Source organism: Pogona vitticeps, chromosome 4, assembly GCF_051106095.1.
Source record: "Pogona vitticeps strain Pit_001003342236 chromosome 4, PviZW2.1, whole genome shotgun sequence".
Lineage (NCBI taxonomy): Eukaryota > Metazoa > Chordata > Lepidosauria > Squamata > Agamidae > Pogona > Pogona vitticeps.
Genome location: NC_135786.1, coordinates 49,318,602 through 49,346,597, shown reverse-complemented (window position 1 = coordinate 49,346,597; position 27,996 = coordinate 49,318,602). Strand labels below are relative to the sequence as shown.

Sequence of the window (27,996 nt, the reverse complement as noted above, 5' to 3'; positions counted from 1 at the left end):
AGTCTTCCTTGTTTTTGTTTTGTTTTGTTTTTCTTTTAAGAGAAGAGGGTTACCTCCTGTTACAATTCAACACTAGCAGTACTGTAGGTCATCCAAGAGAGGCACATTTGAGTATCTGCTCTTTCTCTCCTCATTATCACAACTGGGACAGGGTGGAGGCAGAAATATTCTGTTATCTGATCTCATTTATTCCGTCCCTGATCATTTTCCCACAGCTGCCATATATAATAAGATGCCTCAGGGGAAAGAATTGACCCCAAAAGCTTGCACACAATTTTAAGTCTTTTTTTTAAAAAAAAATCAGTCTAAAAAGTATCACCCTAATATGAATTTGGATTAGGGTCATTAAAGTCATTTCTACCAGTTTATCTTTTAAATCAGTTACAGAAGAGCATGCACATTAATCTATATGTTTTCTAACTATAGTGCGGTGCATAAAAATCATTGGTTGTCTGTTGGTGTTGTTTGGTTATTTCTGTTCCACTCTGTCAGTTTTTCCTGTGTGGCTCTGCTTTACTTTATTTGTTCTCTTTAAAAATTAAAATATTTATTAATGTATTATCAATACATACATTCATATAGTTCTGTATCCTTCCTTTGTCCCACCTCCTTCCCTTATCCTCTATTGCAGAGTCATGTCCAAAATCTATGTGATGAAATTTTCCAAGGAAAATTATAATCAGATTATGTTACAAAGACCCATCAATCTGGTATACTTCAGGGAGTGCCTCATTATTTATTCTGTTCATATAAATAATAAAGAGATGTCAATCTGTTGTGAAGGAATCCAAGTGTTTTATCCTTTCAGCTACATGCAATTTGGTGTTTTTTTTCCTGCAATGCTGTCTACCACATATATAGCTATTATTATTTTGGACTTGGACTTAAGTCCATAGCTATAGACTGTTTCACAAGTACTAGAAGAGGGCCTATTAGTCACTAATTTGTTTCAAGCCCATGTTGGCTTGATAGTTTCTAAAATTTGTGAGCAGTTTGCAAAAAGTGCCAGGAGATTGATGCCTGTTAAATATTGTCCAAAAAAGTTTGTGTACTGTTGTTGTTGTCGTCGTCGTCATCATCATCGTCATCATCATCATCATCATCATCATCATCATCATCATCATCATCATCATCATCATCATTATCATGTATAGTCCTTTCTTACCCTTCTTTCTTCTTTGATCCAGGTTTGACAAAGATTTACTCTCTATATGTTTAGTCCTTTCTGCTGGACTGTTTTTCTCTCAAAATTTTCCCTTTAGCCAGGACTGGAATATGAGCCTGAGGGAAAGGAACACATGTATCACCAGTATATCCAGACAAAATTAAAACAAAATAAAACACAAAGCACAAAACGTGGTGGGACCTTAAAAACCAACTTATATATTCCAGTGTCAGCTTAAGTGGATAAATTCACTTTTTCCAAACATATTAGAGTGGAAGAATGCTACAGTTATATATACAGGCTGGCAACAATAGCATTAACAACACAAGTAATTAACTGTAGTTATGTTGATTGTATACAGGTCCTGGCTTAAATGGATAGTTTCACACTTGCTGTGAGGTGCATAGGCAGCAGAAGGTTCCTTCTAGGGCCAACTCTTGTGACCGCAGTTGATTGCTTTAGTGGTCTAATAAAGGTATTACTCACCCGTGGCTTTGGATGGTCTGGTGAAGGGTCTCATATATACAAAAGACAGTAGGGAGAATTAATGTATATAAGGAAATTCAAAACCTTGGTTGACATTTAGTCATTTTGACATTCTCTGGAATTGGTGTATGAATCTGATTTGAGCTGTCTTTCTTTGTAACCTGCTAATGTCACCTGACATTGACAATACCAGTTTCATCAGCCAATGTGATCTATGCCATTTTTTGCCAGCAATATCCTTCTGCACTCTACAAAGGACAAACAGGACAAGCTCGAGCAAAACATCTTAACAGTTTTTTTCCCCAAGGTTAATCAGGAACTAATTATCTGGGCAGGCAGGAACCAAATGTGTACATTAAAGATAAAATTCTGTGTAGTCAGAGAAAGGTGACATGTTTCATTTTACAATAAAGCCTGTGCATACTGTTTTTATTATACTCACTGGTACTTGGTGTCAGCAGCATTAACGCCCATAGGAGATAAAACAGTGTGTTGGATAACAAGTTTTGAAGGTGGTGGTAGCTCAGGTCCAGAGGATGCTTTCCTGAAAGATCTTAGGTGGTTGCCTTCTAAAGAACAAATGGTGGGGACTCTTCAGTTTTCTAAGTTCCTTTCTTCAAGAATACTTTATGCTTCCCAGAGATTTTGGGAAAGTTTAATGAATCTGTTTCTTTATCTAGTCATAGCATCTGTTTCCAGAATCTGTAACTTCTGGAAACAGCTGAAGGTTTACATGGGTTGTGAAATTCAGTTTCATGATTGGACTCGATGGCCTTATAGGCCCCTTCCAACTTCATTATTCTTTGATTCTCTTAGAATGGACATAAATCTGATATCAGAAATGACAATACTCAAAAACCTGTTTCAGAACACTGCAGTCTGCCAGGATACTCTATAAATGACTTGTTGTAGGAAAAAAAAAACTCTACTAAACAAGATTACAAAGAGAGAGAGAGCTGAAATTTGGGATACTGTTACAGAAGCCTGTTATATGTGATTAAAAGTGTCTGTGCCTTGGCTGAAATTATCTGATAGACATCAAGAGAACTAGTTCTTCTTTGAGATCACTGTGATTCACACATATAGAGTATGTGGTTGCACTAGTAGTTTAGAAATCTCTGGGGCTGTGTGTCATATTTTGGAAGGCCATCTTCCCACCATACACATTTTTTTTCAACAACAGCAACAACAATCATCATTATCATCTTAGAACTGAAGAGTTGGAAGGGATCCCATGGGCCACTGAATCCAGCCCCTATCACGGATGGATAGTGAGGAATTTAACTTCCAACCTCTGGCGGGCAAACAGATGCCTAAGTCACTGAACTATCTAGTCTGTATGGTCGTACAAACATGAGCTGTTTACAAACTAAATGGCAAGCATTTTTTAAAAAAAATAGGACATGCAAATTTATTTATGATTTTACAAATTGATGGATGGATCAATCGCTCTATCAGTCAACAGAGATTTTTCACTATGTCCTTTTGATTGTTGATAGTAAAGTCCATATTCTTCCTTAATTGTAAGGAGCAAATGGCAATTTAACTGTCCTGTCCCACTGGAATAGGGATAATTCATTTCCCTTCAGTTTACCATAAGCTAGACACTGTCTTTGAATTAAAATGTGATATTGCCATACTTAACCAATCATTTTGTATGTAGGAAGGCCTACAAATGCAAATTCTGTCACCTTTGTTTGATTAGATTTTTTCCTTAGTCTTTTGCCTGTGTATTAAATAGAAGGGAGGGAGATAGTAGTGGATTAACCCATGGGTCATTTTACAGAGGAGAGGCGAACAACATCTGCCACTCTCTACAGCTTTAGGATATTATTTTCTGATAGCAGAAGGCTCAGATAGACAGAGAACAGTATCAAGTGGCAGTCAATTAAAATATATGTAAATAATAATTGCCATCTCCATGGGTCAATGTATATATATTGTCACCCTCCCAAAACATGCTTGTAGAAACTGCTTCTCAGTTAGTACTGGAACAGAATATCTTTATCTTTGTATAATTATCCAGATTGATTACTGTTGTCTGAATCTATGAGACTTCAGCTGGAGCTGATGCTGTTGTTCTTTATATTTCATGACACTGGTGTTTCCTTGCTTTGCCAAATAGGTTTCCTTTGCACATTCCTTTGCAATGTGCAACAGCAGTAAACTGACAAAGACCCAGAAAAGATGAATGAATCTGGGGTGGTTCATGTGCAGCTTTATTTCTATTTTAGATATGAATCAATAAAGAGAACTGTCTGCATGTCTAACTGGATGCAAGATATTTGTAGTACTATTAATGTCAGACTTTAAGGCACAAGTTATTATATCAGCTTTCTTAAGCATGTTTTCAGTGTTTTGAAGTTGGGTAATTTATACTTATGTGTCTTTTAATCCATGTTACTAGTTTTAAAAACTCACTGGGAATTTTTGGAATGTTTCTGGGCAGGTATCACATGGTGTCTGTTTTGTAACCAGTTCAGTTAGCAGATATACAGCTTATATACTAGAAACAAGAGCCTTGAATTGGAAGATAAGGAGGAAGTCAAGTGTGAACTGTTCATACAATGAGCCACTATCCAACCCGATAATAAAAACACAGCAAATTGTATTATTTGAGGAAAGGATTTGGAGTACAAAATATTCATGAAATCTAAATGCTAATATAACTTACTCATGCAGGAGAAGTTAATAACGTTGCCCACCAATGTTCCCTTTAATTTTCCAGCAGTGCTGGGCATGGGCCCTGTCCCCCACACATGGGGTTCCGGCCACAATTGGAATCAAATGGGTAACAACACTAGCTGTGGGTGTGTGTCACTGAGGTAGTGTTGTGTGGCTACATGACCACATGGTCACACAGCTTAGAGCAGTGGTCCCCAACCTTGGGCCTCCAGATGTTCTTGGAATACAACTCCCATAAGCCCTCACCACTACCTTTGCTGGCCAGGATTTCTGGGAGTTGAAGTCCAAGAACATCTGGAGGCCCAAGGTTGGGGACCACTGGCTTAGAGGAAATATTGGTTCCCACCCATATGTTTATAGATTCTTGTTCCCATAATGTCATACCATTGGTTATATTGCCTAGGGCCAATGAGACCTATAGGCCAAGAAACATCTGGATAGTCCAGATGTGCTCACCTCTGCATACTTACCCACATGTATGTGTTGTTGTAGGTTTCTGAAAATTGAGGAGCATCAGTAGTAGTATATGAATTGTTAATAAGGCCTGACAAACTGTGAATGTTTGAAAATTCAGACCAATGCTGATAATTCTGTCACTTAAATATGGCTGTCAGATTTGCTTATGAATGCTGGAGGAAAAATGAAGAAATGTAGAATTAATTGGGGCAGGCAAAAATTCATCTACAGGTGTCAGTATGTGTGAAGAGTGGTATTCATAAAACATTGACAGTAAACCTATTTTGCCAGTCATTATGTACTAGGCAACAAATATATCCTACCTGAGGATTCCCTAATTTAATCTAGTATCAAAGAAAATAAATAGTTCAAGAGTAATTGCTAACTGAAATAAATTACTAACGGGAAAGAATTTTACCTCAGTAACAGACCAGATGCTTTGCCTCTGGAAATAATCTAATTTAAATCTGTGATATATTCAGCCAGGGCTGGGAAAGACTTTTGTTGAAAATCTTGGAAAACCCCAGTCATCTATATAGAATCACAGGATTAGCATAATCTTTGGTTATTTCTTGAATTTACTAGTTAAAACATGTGACAGATTCTGCATGTACAACCACCCACAGACATACCTACTGTATTTGTCTAATTATTAAATAAGATTTCTGCTAAATAAATGGTCTGAGTGAATTCTAGGAATAAGGCTATATAACAATGAAGTTGCTTCACAAATAAAGGTGGTCTACAGAAAAGGCTGTGTTGTCCCCTCCCCACACTCTCTCCCTGTTCTCCCCACCTATCAAAGCAATCCATTTACCCTTTCCCATCGAGGTCCACCTGGAATACCAAATTGAAAACTGAAAAGCTTCTAAGTAATAGTAGAATAGAAACTATAACGTTTTTGCCCTTTATTTCTCTGCTTGGCAAGTGAGCTGATAGTAGTAGTGTTGTGAATGAAACATTAATCATAATTCAAGTCATTAATCCTTGCTTTTTGTTTGTTTTTTTCCAGTGACTCAAAGTATCCTGCTGCATAATAGTAAGACACCACTTTGCCTTGTTGGAGGAAACTGGGGACATAAGATTTAGCCAAATATTCAAAATGGAAACGCAGAGGTATCTCCTAACCTATATGGGAGTGGTGCTCACTTTAAACCTTCATCACCTCATCAGAGCCATTGAAGTCCCTCGAGATCGTAAGTACATTTTATTTCCATACTGTTGTAGTTAGAGGAAAAGAATGGATGGGAGTCTCTATTGTATGTACTTGTAGTAGTCCTGTGAGCTTTTGTGGTTATTGTCCACATAGATATACACTAGGATAAACATCAGAAACTGTAACAAGAGACTTTATACCGATTCACCTATTTATGGCATGAAAAGTACAAGGGCAAATTTGCATAACCTAAAATTCACCCAGGACAAATTCTAAATACATTTTGGATATGCACACTTTCCAGTTATCCCATCTTGTCTGTCTTGTAATATTTTCAAGTTTGGCTCACTGTGTGCCAATAAATGCTATACATCCAACATCTATGTTACCGCTAGTAATGTACAGTAAAATCAGGATACCCTCATTACTGATGGTCATGTTGCACTGGATTCCTGCTATCTTTAGTATTTACCAGGGATATTGGCAAGTCCTCGGACCAGAGTCCCAAGTCCAAGTCCATGTCTTCAGACCCAAGTCGTAAGTCCTAGTTCGAGTCTTGGGCCCCGAGTCCCAAGCCTCAAGTCTGAGTCTTCAGTCATTCCCCTCCCCCAAGGCTTGGGACTCGGAATTCAGACCAAAAGACTCAGACTGCACATGCACCGCCCAGCTGGTAACCAGTTCACGCAGCTGGTAACTCAATAGTGAGTCCCAACTTGTGACTCCCCATCCCTAGTATTTACCAGTGAAACAACTCTAAAGAGAAAGCAACACGAAAACAAATTTCAGCAGGAATGTCAACACCATTTGCAAATGAGAGTTTAATACTATGTGTTGCTTTGCATTATTTCACCTAAGAATCTGGAGAGATGCTGAAGCTGTGCTTTGGAACTGCTTTAACTTTTTAAAATGAAGAAATGTGACATTCCAACATGACCAGAAGTTTGGCAAAATAGGGCTGGCAAATAGATAGACGATAACTCTTTCCAAAAGTAACAGTGACATAACTGTAACAGTGCTTCTAATATGGTGAACGAAGATAATCGTGGAGTACACAAATGCAATTTATTCATTTGTGTATATGTGTCTCTCAAGACACAAACCTGAATTTACTGCTGAAATACTCTGGTTTATAATCTCCTTGCTTCTGAAATAATTGTAGAATAATGACGTCTGAATCTTGATGGTATAAGCAAATCCTGAGATAAGAGAGTGCTATTCTAACCTTTGGAAGTCCTCCCTGGCTTACAAGCCTCTGGTGGATATTACCAATTTACTTTTAGTAGTCTTATTTTTCAGTGCCAAATTGCAACACTCTATAAATGCCAAATTGCAACACTCACCTGTTTTATGTAATCAATACACTAACTACTGTATATGAACTGTCAGAAGTTTTTTTAATTGTTAAATGGGAATTTAATTATTTCTTACTAATGTAACAACAACTAATTTATTATTATTATAATTATTAAATAACTAAACTAAAGCTACTGTGTGTTGGACGCATTGCAAGATGTCAAAACTCATTGGAAAAGACACTAGTGCTAGGAAAAACTGATGGCAGCAGTAAAAGAGAAAGACTGAATGTGAGATGATTAGACTCAGTAACGCAGACCATAGCCTTAAATTTGTAAGGCATGAGCAGGGCTTTTAAAAATAGGATGCTTTGGAGGTCCATAATACACAGGGTTGCGTTAAAATGGAAATGACTTTGTGGTACATGACATCATTACTATTATTAATAGTAAGAGTAGTAGTAGTAGTAGTAGTTGCAATATTATGCAACTTATAATGACAACTTACAGTACCTAATTTATGTAATGTTGCAGGACATGCATGCTTTCTGGCATCAAGTAGGAATGAAGTGTTCAGCTTTCTTGGACTTCAGCCCCCAGAATTCACCAAGAACTTCCTCAGCCAGAACTGGGAAGCTTTAACTAATAAAGTCCTTATAGGAGTTTTCTAAAACACATTGTTCTCCCACATTATCATTCCTTGTCAAACTTGTTAATGATTCTGTTCATGAAGCTTAGATTTGGAGGCAGCAACATATGAATAACATCTATCATTTATCTCTGATGTTCCTGAGTTTAAAGTTGGTGGGAGCTTGGACATCTGTTCAAAGGGAAATATGGCTGGTTTTTATAAAGATAATGCTATCAGTTATAAGACTTGCAGGAAAACATGGCTGAGAAATGTCCCAAATTTGGGGAAAGTACACCTATGCAAATGTATTCTTAAGTAGTCATTGGAGTTTTTTGCCTGCTCTACCTGGTGGGGTCTCCAGATGACTGGCAGACTTCAATTCATATGCAGTTTGTTTATAAAATACAGTTCTGGTAGCTGGAACCAAATATTTTGGCTTTATCTTCAATACTGTTGTAGGTCAGAATTGTAGAAATTGAATTTATATACTAACTTGAATATAGCTGCTGCTACTGGACTTGTTTGTTACTGGGAATTAACGATAAAGAAACAAAACATTTCAGCCTGTGATACTGTGTTAGGGTTGATATACCCATGACAGCAGCATAAAGAGATCGGCTGAAACTTTCTATGTGGAGTCTTTTAGTGTCACAGGCATTTGGCTCTTCCATATGTATGGTTAATCTCTGGATTTTTTTTTTTGCCAGCTCTGGAAGTATTGGGCTACCAATAGTAGCAATATGAAAGGTCCCAGTGCAAGCCATCACATGATTTCCACACATTATTATATGTCTAGGATAGATTCAAAGCTATGTATATGCTATTTTAGCAGACTTCTACATAATGTGCATTAATACACATTAGCTTTTCATTATCTCAGGACTGAGATAATAATTTGAAAGGTGGTTAGATCGAATCTAGGCTGGCCAGGCTTCATGGTGTACAAGGCACATTCTTTTCTTTGTGTCAGTCAGATGAAAAATGTAGTAATTCAATGTAGGCAACCTCAGTTGTTAAATGTAGTTAACTTGATTCCTTTAAATCAAAGATAGTCAACCTGTAATTTCATCCCAGTTTATGTTTATAACCCTAAGATCTTCGTCTGCCCTGTCTTTTGTCACTGAAAGATGAACTGTCTCTACAGAAGTTTTCCAGGAATACCAGTTTACATTTTAAATAGATACAGGCTTCCCTTGCACTGTTTAACACTAAAAACACAATCCCCCCCCCAAAAAAATGGACAGTGAACATCTATATAATTTATCCAGAATTTGGATTTTTTAAGGTTTGGCATATTGAGATCATCTGTGTTCTGCAGCGAGTTTTAGAGCAGAAAATTGGCTCTAAGACCCATTGATGCTGCTCACCTTTGTTATAAGTAATAGTTTCCTAAATTCAAGTCATTTCAAAGGAATATAGAAAGCGCTTAAGATTTCTGGACCTTGGTATGCGTGATAATATTATTTTAGTAGTAATATATGCCACTATGAGAACTAATAGGTTTTAACTGCTCATCACAGCATTGTATGTGTTTCATTACTCTCCCACCAATCTTCCATGATATACATAGAAGTCCCAGATGCCATCCCAACCATGCAATGAGAAAACAAAAACTGCCTGTTGTCAGAAAAGCTGCTGGGTCATGTCTGTGCCTTAGGAAGAACCTGTTCTAAACAAATAAAGTGAGCAGTGAAGATTGAATTGTAGATAGTGATAGGTAAACTAAATATAGAAATGTACCAAGAGTTTTAAACTGGTTCATAATGTTGCCTACACTATGCAGATTGGTTTATTCATTCATTCATTCATTCATTCATTCATTCATTCATTCATTCATTCATTCATTCATTCATTCATTCATTCATTCATTCTATTTGTACCCCACCTATCTGGTCAATATGACCACTCTAGGCGGCTTCCAGACAGGTAAAAAACACAGTAACATATACAGTACATATAACAAAAAATAAAAATATACAGGAATAGACATTAAACAATAAACAATAAGGAATACACAATAAGCAAATTATTCAAGATGGCAAAAATAACAAAGAATAGATAAAGAAGGAAAGATTTAGTGTTATCTGGAGGGAAGGCCTGCTTAAACATCCACATCCAAGTTGTAGGTGTTGATCTGAGCTACACAAATACCCAAAAGGACCATGTTTAATCTCAATGGATGGGTGGGATTGTGATATCAGAGCAGACCAGGGCAGTCCCAACTAGCTGAATTTCAGAGAGGAAACTGTGTTTCAACATGCAAATCCAACCTGAAAGTATTGTGGCATCCTCTATCAGATTTATTTGAGTGTGGGTTTTGGGAATTACAATTCACTTCATCAGAAACATGGACAATGTATATGTGAATGTGTGGCCTAAATAATGTATTCCATGGCTGAAATCCTGTTGCTTAACATATTACATCTCATTAGAGTAGGCTTATTGTGGCACCTTTAAAAAAACTAATAGATTTACTTCATTGTGCATTTTTGTGGATTACAATCCACCTCCTCAAACACATGGGCTGCCAGACTTTGGTTTAGTATTGTAAATCACACTTGAGTAGGCCAGCTGAGTCAATGGGGATTTGGTGAATCATCTCCTCCATACGTCTTACTGATTCAAATGAGTCTACTCTAGTTGTGACCTGCCATACTACTACAAGTACAGACATCCTGTCCTTTTTTTTCCCCCATCCTACTTCTAGTTCTACTTCAAAAGCTCATATCTTGTTCTAGTATGTGAACACAAATGAAAGAGGGAAGAGTGTAGTCAGATACAAGTAATTTCCAAAATTATAACTTTCTATTTCTATCTCTCCTCCACACAAATACCTTGAATGGAAGAGTAAATCTTTTTGTCTTAGCAAGTGTAATGCAACTTTAGAAACATTAAAAAAAAAAAGATCAACAAAGTTGTACTGAGTGTTCTGCAACTGGAGTTGCATTAAAAGTTGCAATATTTCTTTCTTTCTAAAGCATGTCCCATCAGGCGCTTAATTATTACTTGACTATTATCATATAATTCCCATAATACTTTGAAACAGGACAGAAGGTGGTTATGATTGCCTCTTCATTTCACTTTTTTTTCATTTGCTGTGTTTAATAATTGAGATAGTTGTGCAATAAACATTTGACATGTATAAAGATTACAAACCATTATTTGGGTATCAAGGATACACAGTCACTGTCCCATGCCTCAGGCTGTACTGAAAACACATAGGGATTGATGATCTTTCAGTAAAGATCAGTGGGTGATCCATTGGACAGGGTAACTCATGAACCCGCAGAGAAGGAGGGGATTCATGATCACTTCAAAATTTGTGGGACACCTCCTTGCCTGCTAGAAAGCCATCTATGCCACTAGAGCATTTCCAAATCCGTAGCTGTAATTTTAAGCCCATTTAGAAGATAAGATCCATTGAGCTCAGTGGGATCTCTGACTGAATAATTTTGTGGATGATAGCATTATATGTCACCTTGTGATTTTTTTTGGACAGTTAAACAAAACTGTCAGAAAACAGATGTCACAGTGGGCTCAGTGCATGATCTTTTTAAAAAGAGATTTGGCAAGTGTTTTGATGTCTTATCTATTTTGATACAAATAGCTCATCACAAGCCTGTTCAATAGCATGAAACAGAAAAGAGGGTGTCCCAAATCAGTGGAAAGCATTAAGAGATATGGCAAACATCTGCCTCACCCAGCTGGGCCTATTTCAAAGATTCTTCTTTTTCCTTGTGGAAAGCTCATGTTTTCCAATCCCATTTTCCTTCATACAAGCTGCCAGAGAATTGGATTTTTAATCCTTCCTTTATTTAACACAGAAAGTGCTCAGTCTCCCTTAGCTCTCTAGTGTCTGCCCATTGTTCAGGGCAAAGATTTTGCTAATTAATTCATCACTCCTATTTATGAACTTGAAAGGCTTCAGGTTTTACTAAGTTGAGCAGGTGGTACATAAATAGCTACAGCTGCTGTGGGTTTATGATAAGTGTGCAGATTGCTCTCCAACCAAATGAGTTTTCTCTTCCCTCTGAACTACAGACCACACAAATCCCCCCCCCCATGGATATTAATAATTTCTACAGATGCAGGGATATCAGTCAGAAAAAAATTGCCAATAGGAAAGCCAGTTTATCAGACATAAATAGTGAGCTGTAGCCAAGAAAACTTCCTCTTTGATTATCTTGCAGGAGCAGGTATAAATAAACTAAATAAAACTTGAGTAGTGTTTGTGGGTTTAGACAGTGGAATTTTCATGGAGGATCTAAGTGACTTCATAGAGAAATGAAAATAGAGATTGTTTGTGGGAAGAGTGGTGGGATAGATGTCCAGAATTTACTGCAAATTGAAATCTTACCACATTTTATGTGGGACTTGTATTAAAATTTGACAGGCAAAGGATAAGAGAACAGATAGAGTTGTAATGGGCAAAAGAATAGGAAGTAGGCATAAATTAATAGCTTATTGTAATATATGTATACATATAATAAGAAAATAGAGGATTCAATCACTGCAGTATTCAAATTAGAAAATTTTCACTTATCTGCAATTTGAAATTTTATCTGCTTTGTATTGCTTGTAAAACTACAGTATATGATTTGTTGTTGTATTTTAGTTTTGTTGATGCCCCTCCAAAGTGCACTGTGGATTCTGAAAGAAAGGATGGGAAGACTACATAGGAGAAAGAACATAAAAATGCTATGAAAATCCTTTGTGCAACAAAGGGACCCTTCCTTTGGGCTGCTGACACCATTTTCCTTTACATGTACTGCAGATTAGGCCTATAGATAGTCTAAAATTAGGGACAGAAAACCCAGTCAGCAAATAAAAACACACAGGCCATTTTTGTTGAGTCATTTTTTTTCTGGCTTGGTTACTAAATTTTTTTACCTCAGCTGCTTACTATTCTACCCCTCTCCATTGCACAGTAAGCCAAAACATCCCTTATCCTAGTTTGATGATATGTTGAATTAAGTCAGTTGCACTTTTATCATGAAACACTTTTTATTGCCTCTGCAGCATCTTTAATAAGACCTCTTAACAAGAAGATCTCATTTACTTCTTTATGTGGGAGCCCAGCACTAATGTGACAAACTTCAGTCTGTAATAATAGGCCACAAGCCTTTTTCCATGTGCAAGTCTAAGGAATTCCACAAACAAGTTCACCTTTCTAAAAAATGTGGACTACTTATCTGTATAAGTTCATAATAGGTGGTATAAGTTGCATAAAAGGTAGTAGATTTCAGGCTACCATAGGGCTGTTTACTGAGGGCACAGGTTTAGGTACATCCATATATTTTAAATATGGCACTTTGTCAACCCTGAACTATCTCTGGAGACAAAAATATTGAAACTGTGGCTATCCTATTCTGGGCACATCATGAGAAACAAGATTCTTTGGAAAAGACAATAATGCTAGGAAAGGTTGGAGGCAGCAGGAAAAGAGGGAGACCAAAATGAAATGGATTGACTCCCTAAAGGAAATCACAGGCTTGAGTTTGCAAGACCTGATCAGGACTATAGTGGACAGAACATTTTGAAGATAGATGATTCATAAAGTCATCCTAAATCAGAGGTGACTTGATAGCACATAACAGCATCTTCTTTCAATGTTCACTCTGTTTGTTAAAGCAGTTTTATTTAGATAAAGGATTATAGAAGTTGTGGAGCAACACATTAGGACACCAGATGGGAAAAACTATATTTCTATATACTGATAGATCAATAGAAAGACAGGTAGATATTAAGATAAGAAGATATACATTCATGTGTTTATGTATATACAAGCATAAGAAGAACATGCCTCTTTGAAGTCTTCAGTGATGTAGTTGATCTTGAGACAGCATATATAGACAGTATGATTTCATTTGTAACCCTATCCCCGTTTCTATTACTGTATTATTTTATCTAACTTCCTAGATGCTCAGAGCAGAATAACCATAAAAATGATGGGAATTTGGTAACACTTTATCTATTTAATATAGATCTAAAATGTTTTAGATTAACTCTACATGTCTTTCTCTTTCTCTCTTTTTTAATATGCTTACACCTTCGAACTAACAGCGAGTATTCAAGACTCATGTAAGTCTTACTTCCCAACTTATTTTTTTTCCCCCAAGGTCTCCATGATTATAAGAAATCAATAAAAGATAAACATCATTTTAGACACCTAAAAAGCCCCAAACAAATGGGGCTATTAGATTATTTGTATGCTTCACGCCACTGAATGTTGAGGTAATTATGTAAGGGATTGAAACCTGCACTTTTGCAGCTTGAACTTCAAATGGCAATGTATGGATCATGTAAGATATTTTAACTTGAGAAAGGAAATGGACACATTTTCACTGTTGGACTAAATGCTGCAAGAATCCTGAAGATACAGGTACAAAGTGCATATATTGTGAATACAGTTGATGCCCTCCCCACCTCCAAACCTCCCTCATAAAAGTCTTGCAAATGAGATGCTTCTAATATTGTTTCTTTCCCAGCACTTTGAAATGTGGGAAAGGTGGGGTGGGGTCACTATAAGTCAGTTCCAACTTGACGGCACATAAAAACATCAACAACAAATTGTGTAAGTTACTATTTGACGGGGAAAAAACTGAAGCAAGAAGCTTCCTGTTATCACATAGTGGCTGTCTACACTTTAAATTGACTTTGGGCACAATCCACCGAATGTTCTCCTTCACTCATCTGAAGGCAGCATAAGGCATTTTGCTGCCTGTGGCAAAGGACATAAAGCTAACTAGATTGACTGTTGAATCTTCTGCTTGTACGTGATGGAACAGGGTACTTTGGGTCCTAAGGAGGGTGCGTACACAGATCTTGGGTTTTCAAGACTTGACACACTGCTGAAATCTCCACATATCATGTTTTCTTCAGGTGAGGCTGAATGGGATTGTATTCCTTTAACAAAATGGCAGCAGCTGCTGTAGATATTGGTGCATTTGCCCCATTCATCCCATTCCCAGTGTGAGTTGCCATGCTGCCTGGAGTTTTAACCAGGGGCCATTTATTCAGATTTCCATTGTCTCCATGATCAGTTGGCCTAGCATCAGTTTTCCCCTCCTCAACAACCTACAACCCTTGCGCTCTCCAAGTCTGTCATGTCAAAAGAATCTCTGCAACCGTTGGTCTCTACTTTTGCCAGAAGCTCCAGGAATGGGATACTTCTGACTTTGCAAGCCCAACACCTGCCCTCCAACCAAGGGGAAAGAGTTCATGAGAAACAGCTGCTCCTAGGGATCTGCTGCTTGAGGTGGTCACCTCCTTCTGCCAAATGATAGTGATTTGGCACAGCTTATGTTCACTTCAGTGGGTCTTTTGTGGTAAAATCTTCCACTGGCTTGTACTCCTCGCCATTCACAAGCATGAAAGCAAAACTAATCTGAATAATATTTGACTCTTTTAAGCAAAACAACAGCCTTGAATTTCTTTAGAACATTTAGGCAGTGGATTTCACAAACTTCCTTTGAGAACGGGCCTTGTATCTTGTGCAACTAAGACAACAGGAGGCATAGACACTATCCAGAAAAAGACTTTGCACTTAACTGTGTGCTATTTCAAATAGTATTATGTGTAAATTTATTAATTTCCTCCTTAAATTCATTTTTTTCTGCCTTCTCCCGTATGTGTTTTGCAGTGCATCAGCCCCCCACTATTACAAAACAGTCTGTGAAGGATTATATTGTTGATCCAAGAGATAACATATTTATTGATTGTGAAGCAAAAGGCAATCCCATGCCTACGTGAGTACAGTTGTAATTTTTTTTGTTGTTTCATCCCTTTGTTATGGTGACCAGAATGGTTTGTAAACAGGGATCTGGTACCATATCTTTAAGTTAATAACCAGGGCCAGACTTGAGTATGTAACACTCGCCTCAGAGAGATTACTCTGGCAGTCTCATCATGGTTGATATAAAGTAGGGATCAAGAAGATACAGCCTTCCAGGTGATGTTGGATTATAAATCCCATCATTCCTGACTGAGAAGAATAGTCCAACAAGGTGTGGTAGAATACAAATACTGATTGTCATGTAAAAGCACTCACCATTCCTTAAGCATGCAGGAGTTTTTGTGAAATTCCTCAGATGTGGCTGATTACATCAAATGTATTAGACCGTTTATAACAAAGCCATTGCCTCTGGGGCAGTTGGGGGGGCAGTTTATGTCACAAATGTTCTGCATAGCCATTTTCAGCTGAGTCCCTTGAAAAATCCCTTCAGTGTGATTTTAAATAAGATGGCTATGTCAGAAAAAAATAGCAAACCATCATATAATATTTTATTTCCACTTTAATTGCCTGTAATTCAAACTTCACAGCAGATAAAACCCTAAATGTGCTGTTATGTTCCTACTATGCTTTCCTCCAGTGTGTAAGATGGAGAACCCAACTCATTCAGGCAAATTAATAAATCCCAATCTGTAAACAAAATAATAGTTGAACGGTTTCCTCCAATGCAAAGTCTGTCTCTGTGGTATAACTGTATTTACAGATTTTCATGGACACGGAATGGCAAGTTCTTCAATATAGCAAAGGACCCAAGAGTAAACATGAAACATTGGTCGGGTACACTGGCTATTGAATTTCGCAGTGGTGGTAGACCAGAGGATTATGAAGGAGAATACCAGTGTTTTGCCCGGAATGATTTTGGAACAGCCATCTCCAACAAAATAAACCTTCAAGTTTCAAGTGAGTACAAGAACAAGATTTGTAACTCACTGTTTGCAATACTTTATATGTTATGTGTGTCCTGTATATTGATTAGAAAATCTATAAGACAACGGGAAACTGGTGGCCAAATTTCAATTGATGTGTGCCTTTTTCCCCCCCATGTTTTGCTCATTTCAGTTGTTACGGTACTGAGAAGCCAGCCCTGCAGGAATCGTTGAGCAGCAGTCTTCAGAATAATTTCATTTCTGCTGCTACTGCAAACAAATGTTTTGTTTTTCTGTCCAGGTCTTTTGCTATGGATGGAGTAGCTGAGTGGGCCACAGTTTTAACTTATGCCTGCAAGAGGCAAGGAATATAGTGAGACGTGGTAGTGGTTGGTGGGGAAATGTTAGGAGAGAGGATTAAAAGTTACAGAAGTGAGTGCATGATCACAGAAAGCAAATGTTCCATAGTTATTATACCCTTGATAGATTGTAGAAATTTCCAGTCACATGACACACAGCCACTATTGAATCATTTACCTGGCCAGCAATGTAATTGTGGTTTATTTCCCCCTCACCGGGAGGCTTCTATTATTTTGTTCCAATAGCATTTTGATATATTATCTAGTGGTATAACATGTATGTATGACCCTATTGATTCTTTTCCAAAGCCAAGTCACCAGGGGAAGGTGGCCATCATTACTGATGCATGGCTGCCCTGCTATAATTTTTTCCCCATGGCTGGTGTGATGCTACACAGGTAAACTTTTGTCAATGGCCAGGTATGTCAGGGCATTGGTACTTGTTGCATCACTCCACCTACTGTCTGTCAAGCAACACAGCTCAGGATGGGAGTGCCAGGTCCACTGAGTGCAATGAAGCTCTTTGAGAGACCCTGGAGCAACAGAGGAAATTTTACCGAACAGGAACCCCTGCCCAACATACCAATATATTGTTAATTTTTAAAAAAGTAAGGGGCTGCAGTGGTCCAGAAAACAAGAGAGAAAATAAATTGATACCATGGTATAGGAGAAAATTAATGGGTAACATTAAAACACATTGAGACATTTGTTCAGGTATATACTGTATACCATGTGACCACAGTTCAGTATAGCAAAAATATGGAACAGAACAACATTTCCCTGCTGTGATGGGTCCTGAGAAAGCATAAAGACAGGAAGTACTTTAGTAGTAGGCATAACTATATGGATACACCTTTGCCAGAAGGAAGTTGGAACATTATAATCCTGAATCTATATGTATAGATTTAGTGTCTCCTCCAACATTTTAAATTTCAGAGTCTCCTTTGTGGCCAAAAGAAAACTTGGACATTCAAGAGGTTCATGAAGGTGCTCAGCTTATCCTGGCATGCAATCCTCCCCCTGGACTGCCACCACCTGCTATCTTCTGGATGAGTAGCTGTAAGTAGGGATGAAGGCAAACCTGCCAAGTTTCCACCACTCCCAATCTGTTACATGCTGGGTTCCATAAGTATTCTTTTTAATAGAAAAAAAATATTTGTTTTTATGGGTGTTGTTCAAAAAGACATACAAATGGGTGTTTTAATGGATGCAAGCTCCCATTGGCTAATGCATGTTTGCAGTATTTTAGAAATGAATGGGAGGGGTGTCAGTATTTTTCAAATTTCAGCGTAATTTCAAACACTTCTCTTTTTTTCAAAGAACACAAGCCACAAATAACCACATTTTTCACAGCAAATAGTGTTTCTATTTTTCGGCCTGGGAGGTGCAAAGCTGATAAATCCATTAGAGAAGAACTTGATAAAGCAAAATTATTTCACAAGTTTAGCTGGGAGTTGGCACACTGGTGAAATGGCTATCACTGCACTTGAAAAATGGTTAATTGATTATTTAGATTAATCTCATAAATTCTATGGTCTACATAGGTCATTCAACAAGCATGTAGTTTGTAGCATAACCTGTTCTATTATTGCAGAAGAGTGACACTACTTACTGTTCACGTTCCATGTTTCTAATACAGTGGTGCCTCGACTTACGACCATGATCAGTTCCAGAAGATGGACGTAACTCGAAATGGTAGTAAGTCGAAGCACCATTTTCCATTGAAATGCATTGGAACGCAATTAATCTGTTCCAGAAGAAAAAGAATACCCCCAAAACAAATAAAAATAAAACACTGCAAGCCCCATAGGAATGTGCTGGGGCTACAAACAAACAAACAAACAAAACCAAAAATCAACAATGGATCAAGCCCCAAAGGCTCTGGGGCTTAAAAACAAAACAACGGAGCAAGCCCCATCGGAAGGCGCCGGGGCTGCAAAAAAATATCACCAAAAAACAAAACAACACAGCACAGAAACATAACAACCCCCCAGCCCAAACCCACCCTGCAAAACTCACACAGAAGAGGCAGTTTTTAAAAGCAGAAAGCAGCACCTTATCTTACCAGGCAGTCCCAAGCCTCCCTGCAAACAAACACAGAAGCCGAAGCCAGGCAGTCCCAAGCCTCCTCCAATCGCACACTCTCTAACTACTGGGGTGAAAGAGCCACAAAGAAGCGGCCTCTTTGCCACCAACAGTTAGCAATTTGAATTTCCCGCCTTTCCTCCCCTGCCTTTTTGTGTTCATAACTGGAAGCTCCGGCCCCAAGTCGAAGCAAAATTTTGCGGCCAGAGCTGGTCATAACTCGAAATGGTCGTAAGTCAAGGCACCACTGTACTAAAATAGAGTCTTATCCTGTACTACAGTAAGCAATTCCTATGTGCTATAAAAGAAGAAGAAGAAGATGGAGGTACTGCCAATGGTAGGCCAGAGTTTTTTCCCCCTCATCCCAAGCAGCTGCACTTGGCTCCTTCAGATCATGTGTTAAAGAGTGCTCTGAGATACATCTTGCTGCTACTTCTTTCTTGCACCTTACAGTGCTGTGGCAAATAGTTATTTGGATTATTGTGTATCTGGGTTGGTTATGGTTGTCCAATTCACATAACTTTGGAGCTGCTTTCTCAAATAAATATTACATTTTTAATATAGGCTGGATGTGTATGGAATAAACTGATATGAACACATAGAAGAACTGCACATCATACTGTTAAGCAACAAACTCAATAAAATTTGTTCTTTCTGTTTTTTCTTCGTAGCAGAATCTTTGTTTTTTTTTTAAGCATGTCTTGAATTGATTGATACATCCCAGTGCTAGCTGGTTTAAATGAATGCATGCCTCTTTCATATCATTAGGACTAGTAGACAAGTGATCTTAATCCCAGTACAGAGATGCATGGCCCATTGTTGTTCTTTTTGACAGCCATGGAACCAATCCATCAAGACAAGCGTGTCTCCCAAGGACATAATGGTGACTTGTATTTCTCCAACGTTGTGCGGGAAGATGCCCAGACTGACTACAGCTGCAATGCTCGCTTTGCATTCACCCACACTATACAGCAGAAAAATCCTTACACCCTCAAGGTCTTGACCAGTAAGTATTTATTATGATCAGGTTGGCTAGAATAACATGTCTGTTGTATTCATTGTTTTCGTAAAGCTGTCAATATTGTTGCTGTTGTTATTCTTCCTGTTACATTTTACATGTTTGAAAAAGAGTGGAAAGATATTCTCATATTGGTTTCATGCCCTGTCTTCAAGGAGAATAAGGTAACATGCATAGATAAAGGATGGAAGTGATCAAAATGCATTTTAATGATAGCTCTACTGGTTGAATAGATACTTTCTGTCACTATCAGTAAAGAAAATGTGTGAGATATCAGTATCAAGATAATAAATCTAAACATCATTTTTCTTAGTAGATGTCCATGTTGGCCTTTATTTTCCATTTTTTAAAGAGAGTGATAAGCTATTGTTTCTACAGTCTGCAATTATTTAAAAGGGATCAGGAGCCTAAGTCTGTGATAAAAGAGGCAGAGATAAGTTCCAGATATTAATAAAATAAATGTATTGGTACTCTCTTGATTAGTCAGGGACATGGTGGCGCTGCGGGTTAAACCACAGAAGCTGCTGTACTGTAAGGACAGAAGACCAGCAGTCGTAAGATCGAATCCACTCAACAGAGTGAGCTTCTGTCGCTTGTCCCAGCTCCTGCCAACCTAGCAGTTCAAAAGCATGTAAAAATGAAAGTAGATAAATAGGTACCACTACGATGGGAAGGTAATGCCATTCCGTGTCTAGTTGTGATAGCCACGTGACCACAGAAACTGCCTACGGACAAACACTGGCTCTACGGCTTGGAGACAGGGATGAGCACCGTGCCCTAGAGTCGGACACAACTGGACTAAATGTCAAGGGGAACCTTTACATTTACCTACTCTTACGATTTGTTGGATTTGATCAAATTTTTAATTTGTTTTGTAGAACTTTGTTGCCTGTGTGTTATCTGTCCATCTGCACTTGTACAGTCTATAAAAAGGGAATGTGTTGGTGCAAACTCATATGTTTAACCTGGCCTGTGGTAATTTCTTCAATCACATTTTCTGACGGCCAGAAAATTTTTTCTAAAATTTCTGATCTTTCTGTGATGACATTGAGCATGCTTGCAAACATCACCATGAGCTTGTTCTGTGTGGGTTGTTGGCGGAGGCGGGGTGGTGGGGGTTAATGGTTACAATCTACAGGTTCTACTTGCTCCTGTGCAAGTGAGAAGCAGCCTCTCTGTTCACTGTCTATTCATTATATTACTTGAGGGACCGCTGCCTTTGCACAAAGGAAGCAATCTGTGGGCTTTCAGATACTTTTGGCTACAGTTCCATAATTCCTATCCATCAGCATGAGGGCTTGATATTGTAGGAACAATAGTCGTAAACATCTAGAGCATCTTAGGTGTTCTTTACCTGCCTTAGGGTAAGGAGGTCAAAAACAGGTGCTGGTTCCCTCACATTAAAAATATGAAGAATTGAGGGGTTCCTGTTCTCCCATTTTTATTCATCCTACTTAACTACAGTACTTGCCTAAGTATTGCGGTGTATTTGAGTGCATGCTTCTTTCTAATTAAAACAGTGTCTGAATTATTTAGATTCTTGTATGTCATATGAAGTGAGATGCAAAAATGTCCTCAAGAACATGAGTAGCCAGCAGTGTGTGTTGAATCTGCAGTTAACCCAAAAGGCATGCTCAAAAGGTCTGAATTATTGATACACAATAAGCATCTCTCAGTAATCTCCATGGGAAGACTGTCTTGCAAAGCAGAAGCAACTGCATTGGCATCTTATGCCTACTTTCAGATGACCTCAATTTCAACCCAGCTAAAAGCATCTTCTCTGGGGATTGAGTGAGCATGATTAGAATTTGCTCTTGCTGCATTAATCCGGCCATTCTCAACCTTTTTTTATTTTTATTTTTTTGGTCCAGGCCACAAACATAATATGAGAGAAATACAGGCTGCATCAGGATTGCATAAGTCCCATAACAAACCTTATAAGGTGGTGTGTGAAGAACTGTTTCCAGTCTGTGACTCCCTTCAAGTGTGTCAGGATCCCCCAGGGGGCCATACAGTGCCCATTGAAAATGGCTAAAAGTTCTTCACAAGAGGATGCAAAGATTAAAGACTGTATAGTGTCCTCTTAGTCATTTCCTGACATTCGTGTTTACTCAATGCAGTCATATCTGTAGGCTGAGCAGCTATCCTTGGCTTGGCTTTGAACACCTTAATTGCCTCCATGAAGTGGATACATGTGAAAGAGACAAGGGAGACAACACACTGTTAGTTTCTAGCACCTGGGGAAATCTTCTTGGAATCAAAGGCACTGTCTTATTGATGGCACACATCATGATTCTGATAAATTTCATTCAAAAACATATTACATATTACTAATTTATATTTTAGTGGAGAGAACTTTGGAGGCATCTCACATTTACCTGTGAAGTGCTGCAACCTTGAGATTTCATAGGAGGGGTTTACAGTAAACTCCCAATTGTAGGATAGATTTCATAAAATGATCACATAGAACTTAAGGAAGCAAATAATTTGAGATAGCTTTGACAGCATACGAAAAGGAATACAGTTGTGCTTCGCATTACGACGTTAATTCATTCCAGCGAAATCGCTGTAGAACAAAAACGTCGTAAAGTGAATATTAAAAAGCCATTGAAACACATTAAAACCTGGTTAATGCGTTCCAATCGGCTAAGAATTCACCGTCCAGCAAAGATCCTCCATAGGGGTGGCCATTTTTGGGTGCCTGTGCAGCGAAAAATGGCTCCTAAACACAGCGGGGAGCCATTTTGAGCACCCAGCGCCCATTTTGAAACCCAGACAATCAGCCATTTTGATCATTGGGAAGCGAAAATCAGTTCCCGAAACAGGGAACCGAACGTCGCACAGCGAAATTCCCCCATTCAAAACATTGTTTTGCGATTGCTTTTGTGATCGCAAAAACCTCGTCGTAATACGGATTCATAGTTAAACAGAGCGCCCGTCTTGCGAGGCACCACTGTAAATCTATTCGTAAGAAATGCAATGAGCAAGAGCTTTGTGTGTCACTGGTAGTAGTTCAGTACATCCTTTTTGTTTCCAGAGACAAAGAATTATAACTGGATAGCTCAGTGGTTTGGGCATCTGGATGAAGATCCAGAGGTTAGGAGTTTGATTCCCAACTGTGCCTCCTTGACAGAGACTGGACTCGATGCTCACTAGGGTCTCTTAAAACTCTGAAGTTCTACGACTAGTAATTGGTGGACTAAAGAGACAGAAGGTAGAATATAGCTAGATAAATAGATGGTGACATACATATATTGGGCTAAATCTAGTTGTTCCAACTAAAACAGATCCCCTGAATCAACAAGTTGCATTCATTCAGTGGATATACTGTATTTTAATAACTGCATTCAACCTATGTTTTTGCAACATTCTCAAATACCAGCAATTGTAACAATCGGTTAGTAACAATCTGCCCATTCTTAATGCCAAACATAATTTGCTGTTTACAATACCATTGAGAAAAGTAGCTTTGTAGTATATTTTTGTTGGCACACACTTTCCTTAATCTTGTACAGCAGCATGATATGAGAATAAGGTCTGCTGTACTTCCTTCGTTTAGTTTTATGACAAAGTTTGTTCCTGTTTTGGCCATCAGATTGCAGCTCTTTAAGTTCTTTCTCATTCTTTCCCTTTGTCTTTTACTTGCTTCTAACTAAATGCTGATGATTGAACCCGGTACCTTCTGCATGAAATTCACATGTGCTCCGTCACTGAGCACTCCCAACTGCTGACATGGTTTCAGCTATATTGTTCTTTTTCATGTTCTTGTAAAAGTTGCACTAAAAATCCATGGAAATGTTTACTTAGAATTATTATACTGTCTGGGTGACTATATGTAATTTAGCAGTTGATATAATCCTGCCCAAGCTCACAGCTTTTCTTTTTATCATTTTTTTTTTCCCCTGCAAGATATTCTCTAATTATGTGGATGGAATGCATGTGAACCTTTTTGTCTCACCTTACAATAACTCATAAGTGTTAAAATGTAGTCATTGCAATCTTAAAAGCAGATACTGTTTCAAACTAATGCATAGAAGTAGACTAATATGTAGCACTTGATACTTGCTTTGTGTGAAGAAAACCAAATATGCAGAAGGTAAGGTGGATTGAATACTTCTGTGTTAATGCTATATAATTGCCCCTTCTCAAATCCACATTATTACCCAGAGATTTTCCTCTCTCTTTATATGTCATACCTCATTGATGGCTTTATAGACAAACTTTCTCATATTCATTTGAGGATATTGGCCTGTTGTGTCTAATGGAAGATTGTTGAAGACATAGGTATTGGAACAATAAAATGCCTGTGTAAATGTGTAACATTTCATTCTTACGCTGTGGTTATCCTTATCTTGTTCCCTATATACCTCCACCTCAACAGTGGCTCTTTCTCTTATTAAATGAACAGTACAGTATGTCATTTTTAAGGGGTCTTGGCTTTGCTCTTAAGCATTCACATGGAGATGTGTGCTTTATTATGCCATGCAAATTCTTTCTATGGAAGATTACTTCCTCACTGTATATTAAATAGATTCTTTGTGTTCAACGAAACTAATTTCTCTGTCTGTTTGGAAATTTATCTTGTCTGGGAGGGAAGAAAAATGCACAGTAACTCTATAGTAATAACTAGTTAAAAATTAAGATCAATGGTTTTGCTCCCAAATCTACTCTATATATGAATCGGAGCTTTTTCCTTCATTTGATAGGGCAGAATGGTATGTTCCTCATCTTAGCTGACTGCTTTGAGTCAAAACAGACCTCACAGCATTTTAAAATATAATGTGTTTGGCCTTAATGTTTGCAATTTAAGTAGATTACTGACTTTAAAAACTTAATGAAAATGCTTGATTTACCAACATTTTGCCTTGATCTTCCAGGTTTTTTATTCAGAACTATATAGCAATGTAGTTTAAGTCCTGAGTTTACAAGAGCTAAGCAGGGCTATTAATGAAAGGACATTTTAGAAGTCATTCTTTTATAGGGTTGTTGTGGGTTAAAGATGAATTAACGGCACATAACAATAGCAGCAAAAGGGACGTGGTGGCGCTGCGGGCTAAACCGCAGAAGCCTGTGCTGCAGGGTCAGAAGACCAAGCAGTCGTAAGATCAAAATCCACGCGACGGAGTGAGCTCCCGTCGCTTGTCCCAGCTCCCGCCAACCTAGCGGTTCGAAAGCATGCAAATGCAAGTAGATAAATAGGGATGACCTCGGTGGGAAGGTAACAGCGTTTGTGTCTAAGTCGCACTGGCCATATGACCACGGAAGATTGTCTTCGGACAAACACTGGCTCTATGGCTTGGAAACAGGGATGAGCACCGCCCCCTAGAGTCGAACACGACTGGATAAAAATTGTCAAGGGGAACCTTAACCTTTACCTTTAACAATAGCAGCAATAATAGCTCTTTCAGTCTACAAGGGGGTGCTGAATTTTTTCCCAGAAAAATTGAGCTAGGAAGCTGTAACTGCCACACTATTCTACATACGGTATTCCCCCAGAAAGCCAATGCACTTGCGACATTGTCCTGCAGCTTCTTAAGTCCCTGCAAATAAAATTCTTCCAACTGCTGGTGTAACCACTCATTTGCAGCATTAGTTGCCTTCAGAACACTCCCAAATCATTGTCCCTTTAGGTGTTTTTTGTGTTTGGGGAACAGATAATAGTCAGAAGGAGCAAGGTCAGGAGAATAAGGTGGATGGGGCATCACTTGAAAGCCTAAGGTCAGTTTTGCCATAGTTTCATCTGCAGTGTGTGACGAGGCGTTGTCATGCAACAGGATGACACCTTTGGAGAGCTTTCCTCAACATTTTTTCTTGATGTTTTGCCTCAACTTTGTCAAGAAAGCACAGTTATATTTTGCATTGATGGTTGAACCCTGTGGGAGGTAGTCCACGAGCAAAACTCCCTTATTGTCCCCCAAAAATGTTGCCATTTGCTTCTGCACCAACCTTTGCACTAGGACCTTCTTTGTCCTGGGGGAACCACTGTGCTTCCATTCCTTAGACTGTTCCTTTGTCTCAGGATCATAACAGTAGATCCATGTCTCATCACCAGTTACCAGTTTGCCCAGGAAATCTGACTCATTTCTTGCAAAATGTTCCAAAACAGCTACCGATGACTCCACACATTTCCTCTTTTGTTCGGTTGTCAAAAGTTTGGGGATCCACTTTGCTGCCAGCTTTCTCATTTCCAAGTCGTTGTGATAATGGCACCAACTCTCTCACGTGATATTCTCAGATATATAGCAATACTTTTGGCTGATATTCAGCAGTCCTCCTTGATCATGTTATGGATGGCTTTCACATTTGCAAGCACAGAGACAGAAACAGGCCTTCCGCTGGGTTTCTCACTTTCAACACCGAAATGGCCAGTTTTAAAATTGACAACCTAACGTTGAACTGTTGCATATGAAGGGCTGCTGTCACCTATAGTTTGTGACATTTCATCATGGATCTTCTTTGCACCTTTCCCTTGGAGAAAGAGGAACTTGATTATGGTCCTATGCTCTTCCACATTGAACTTTTCACTTTGGACCGGAACATGAAAGATAAGTTAAAACCATAGGTAATTGATTTTTGCACCATTGAATACAGACAAATTGGCCAATACACCCTTCAATTTATAGCTTCCAAGCTCATTTTTTTTCTGGGAAAGGCTCAGTACTTATCAGCACCCCCTTGTACACTGAAACTAATAAAGCCAGCTAAAATAGCCAATCCTACTTCTGATCCAAATGAATACTAATGTGGAGATGTAGCATTCCATGTGTTTGGTGGGGACACAGGAGAGGGCGTTCTCGGACGCTGCTCCCAGACTCTGGAACTCCCTCCCACAGGAGGCCAAGTTGGCTCCATCTTTGCTGGCCTTCTGCAAGCAAACGAAGACATTTCTCTTCAGACAAGCTTTCCCTTAGTGACTGTCTGTCTGAGAGAGGTATTGTACCATGCTGCTTTGAATGTGTTTGTAGTGTCGATTTTATTAACCATTTTTAGCGTCATATTTGTCTTATTCTTTTTCAAATATTTATATACTAAATGTTTTTATCTCTTTAACTATTGTCATTTGATTATGTGAGTTGCTTTGGGTCCTTTAGAAGAAAAAAGGTGGGATAAAAAATATTTTAGATAAATAAATAAATGTAGGGAAAATTTTGCAGAGCAGCATATTGGGACGAAGAGAAGTAATACTGTTTGCAGTGCATCTGCTGTGTTCTATTACTACAATACATGTCATGATGTACAAGTAGTGTTTTACCCCGACCCTCTCTCTGACCTTGGAGTGCAAGAGGTCCCTGCAGTACCATTCTATGCTTTCATAATGTTATATACCAAGTTACGCTTTGGAGGATACGAGTATTTTATTTTCTCTAGAAGATGATTCAGTTTGACCTAGCCACACTATTAATGATTGAAAAAAGACTACTGACAAAGGTGAAAAAAGAAAGTTCTAAAGAAGGATTACAGCTGAATGTTAAGAAGACAGAAATCATGATTACAGGAAAATTAACAAACTTTAATGCTGACAATGAAAAAAATCAAAATTGTTAAAGATTTTCTATGCTTCAGTTTAATCATCAGTCTGACTGGAGACAGCTGCCAAGGAATCAGCAAATGACAGAGACTTGAAAGAGCAGCCGTTACAATGGGCCCAGAAGAAATAATCAAGTGTAAGGATTTGTCCATTGGAGACCAGAGCTAAGATCATCTATACTATTCCTGATTGCCAAGTATAGATGTGGGCTGCAAAGAAAGCTGACAGAACTCATTTAAACTATTGTCTGGAGGAGAATTTCACAGATGCCATGGACTGTCTGAAAGACATGTATCAGAGTTCTAGATCAAATCAAGCTTGAACTCTCATTAGACACTAAAATGACTAAATCATCTATTGTGCTTTGAATATATTATGAGAAATCGAGACTCATTTGAAAAGATAACAATGCTGTAAAAAGTTAGAAACACAAGATGGATTTATTCAATAAGGGAATCCACAGCCTTTAATTTGCAG

The 27,996-nt window shown here is 38.3% G+C and overlaps 1 protein-coding gene across 33 annotated transcripts in view; it reads left to right on the top strand.

The window, feature by feature from the left end:
* Nucleotides 1-27,996, top strand: part of NFASC (neurofascin) — a 229,028-nt gene that overhangs the window by 94,430 nt on the left and 106,602 nt on the right. For 24 of the 33 annotated variants that reach the window (XR_013544331.1, XR_013544332.1, XM_078391894.1 and 21 more), the window contains exons 3-8: nucleotides 5,805-5,988; nucleotides 13,935-13,952; nucleotides 15,514-15,619; nucleotides 16,367-16,563; nucleotides 17,825-17,947; nucleotides 19,809-19,979. Coding sequence is in view for 31 of the 33 variants with exons in the window: in XM_078391894.1 (XP_078248020.1) it covers nucleotides 5,895-5,988; nucleotides 13,935-13,952; nucleotides 15,514-15,619; nucleotides 16,367-16,563; nucleotides 17,825-17,947; nucleotides 19,809-19,979 (709 nt within the window). In the remaining 2 variants the exon portion in view is untranslated. The remainder of the gene's footprint in view (nucleotides 1-5,804; nucleotides 5,989-13,934; nucleotides 13,953-15,513; nucleotides 15,620-16,366; nucleotides 16,564-17,824; nucleotides 17,948-19,808; nucleotides 19,980-27,996) is intronic. The other 9 variants (XM_078391897.1, XM_078391895.1, XM_078391889.1 and 6 more) reach the window with 1 other exon arrangement.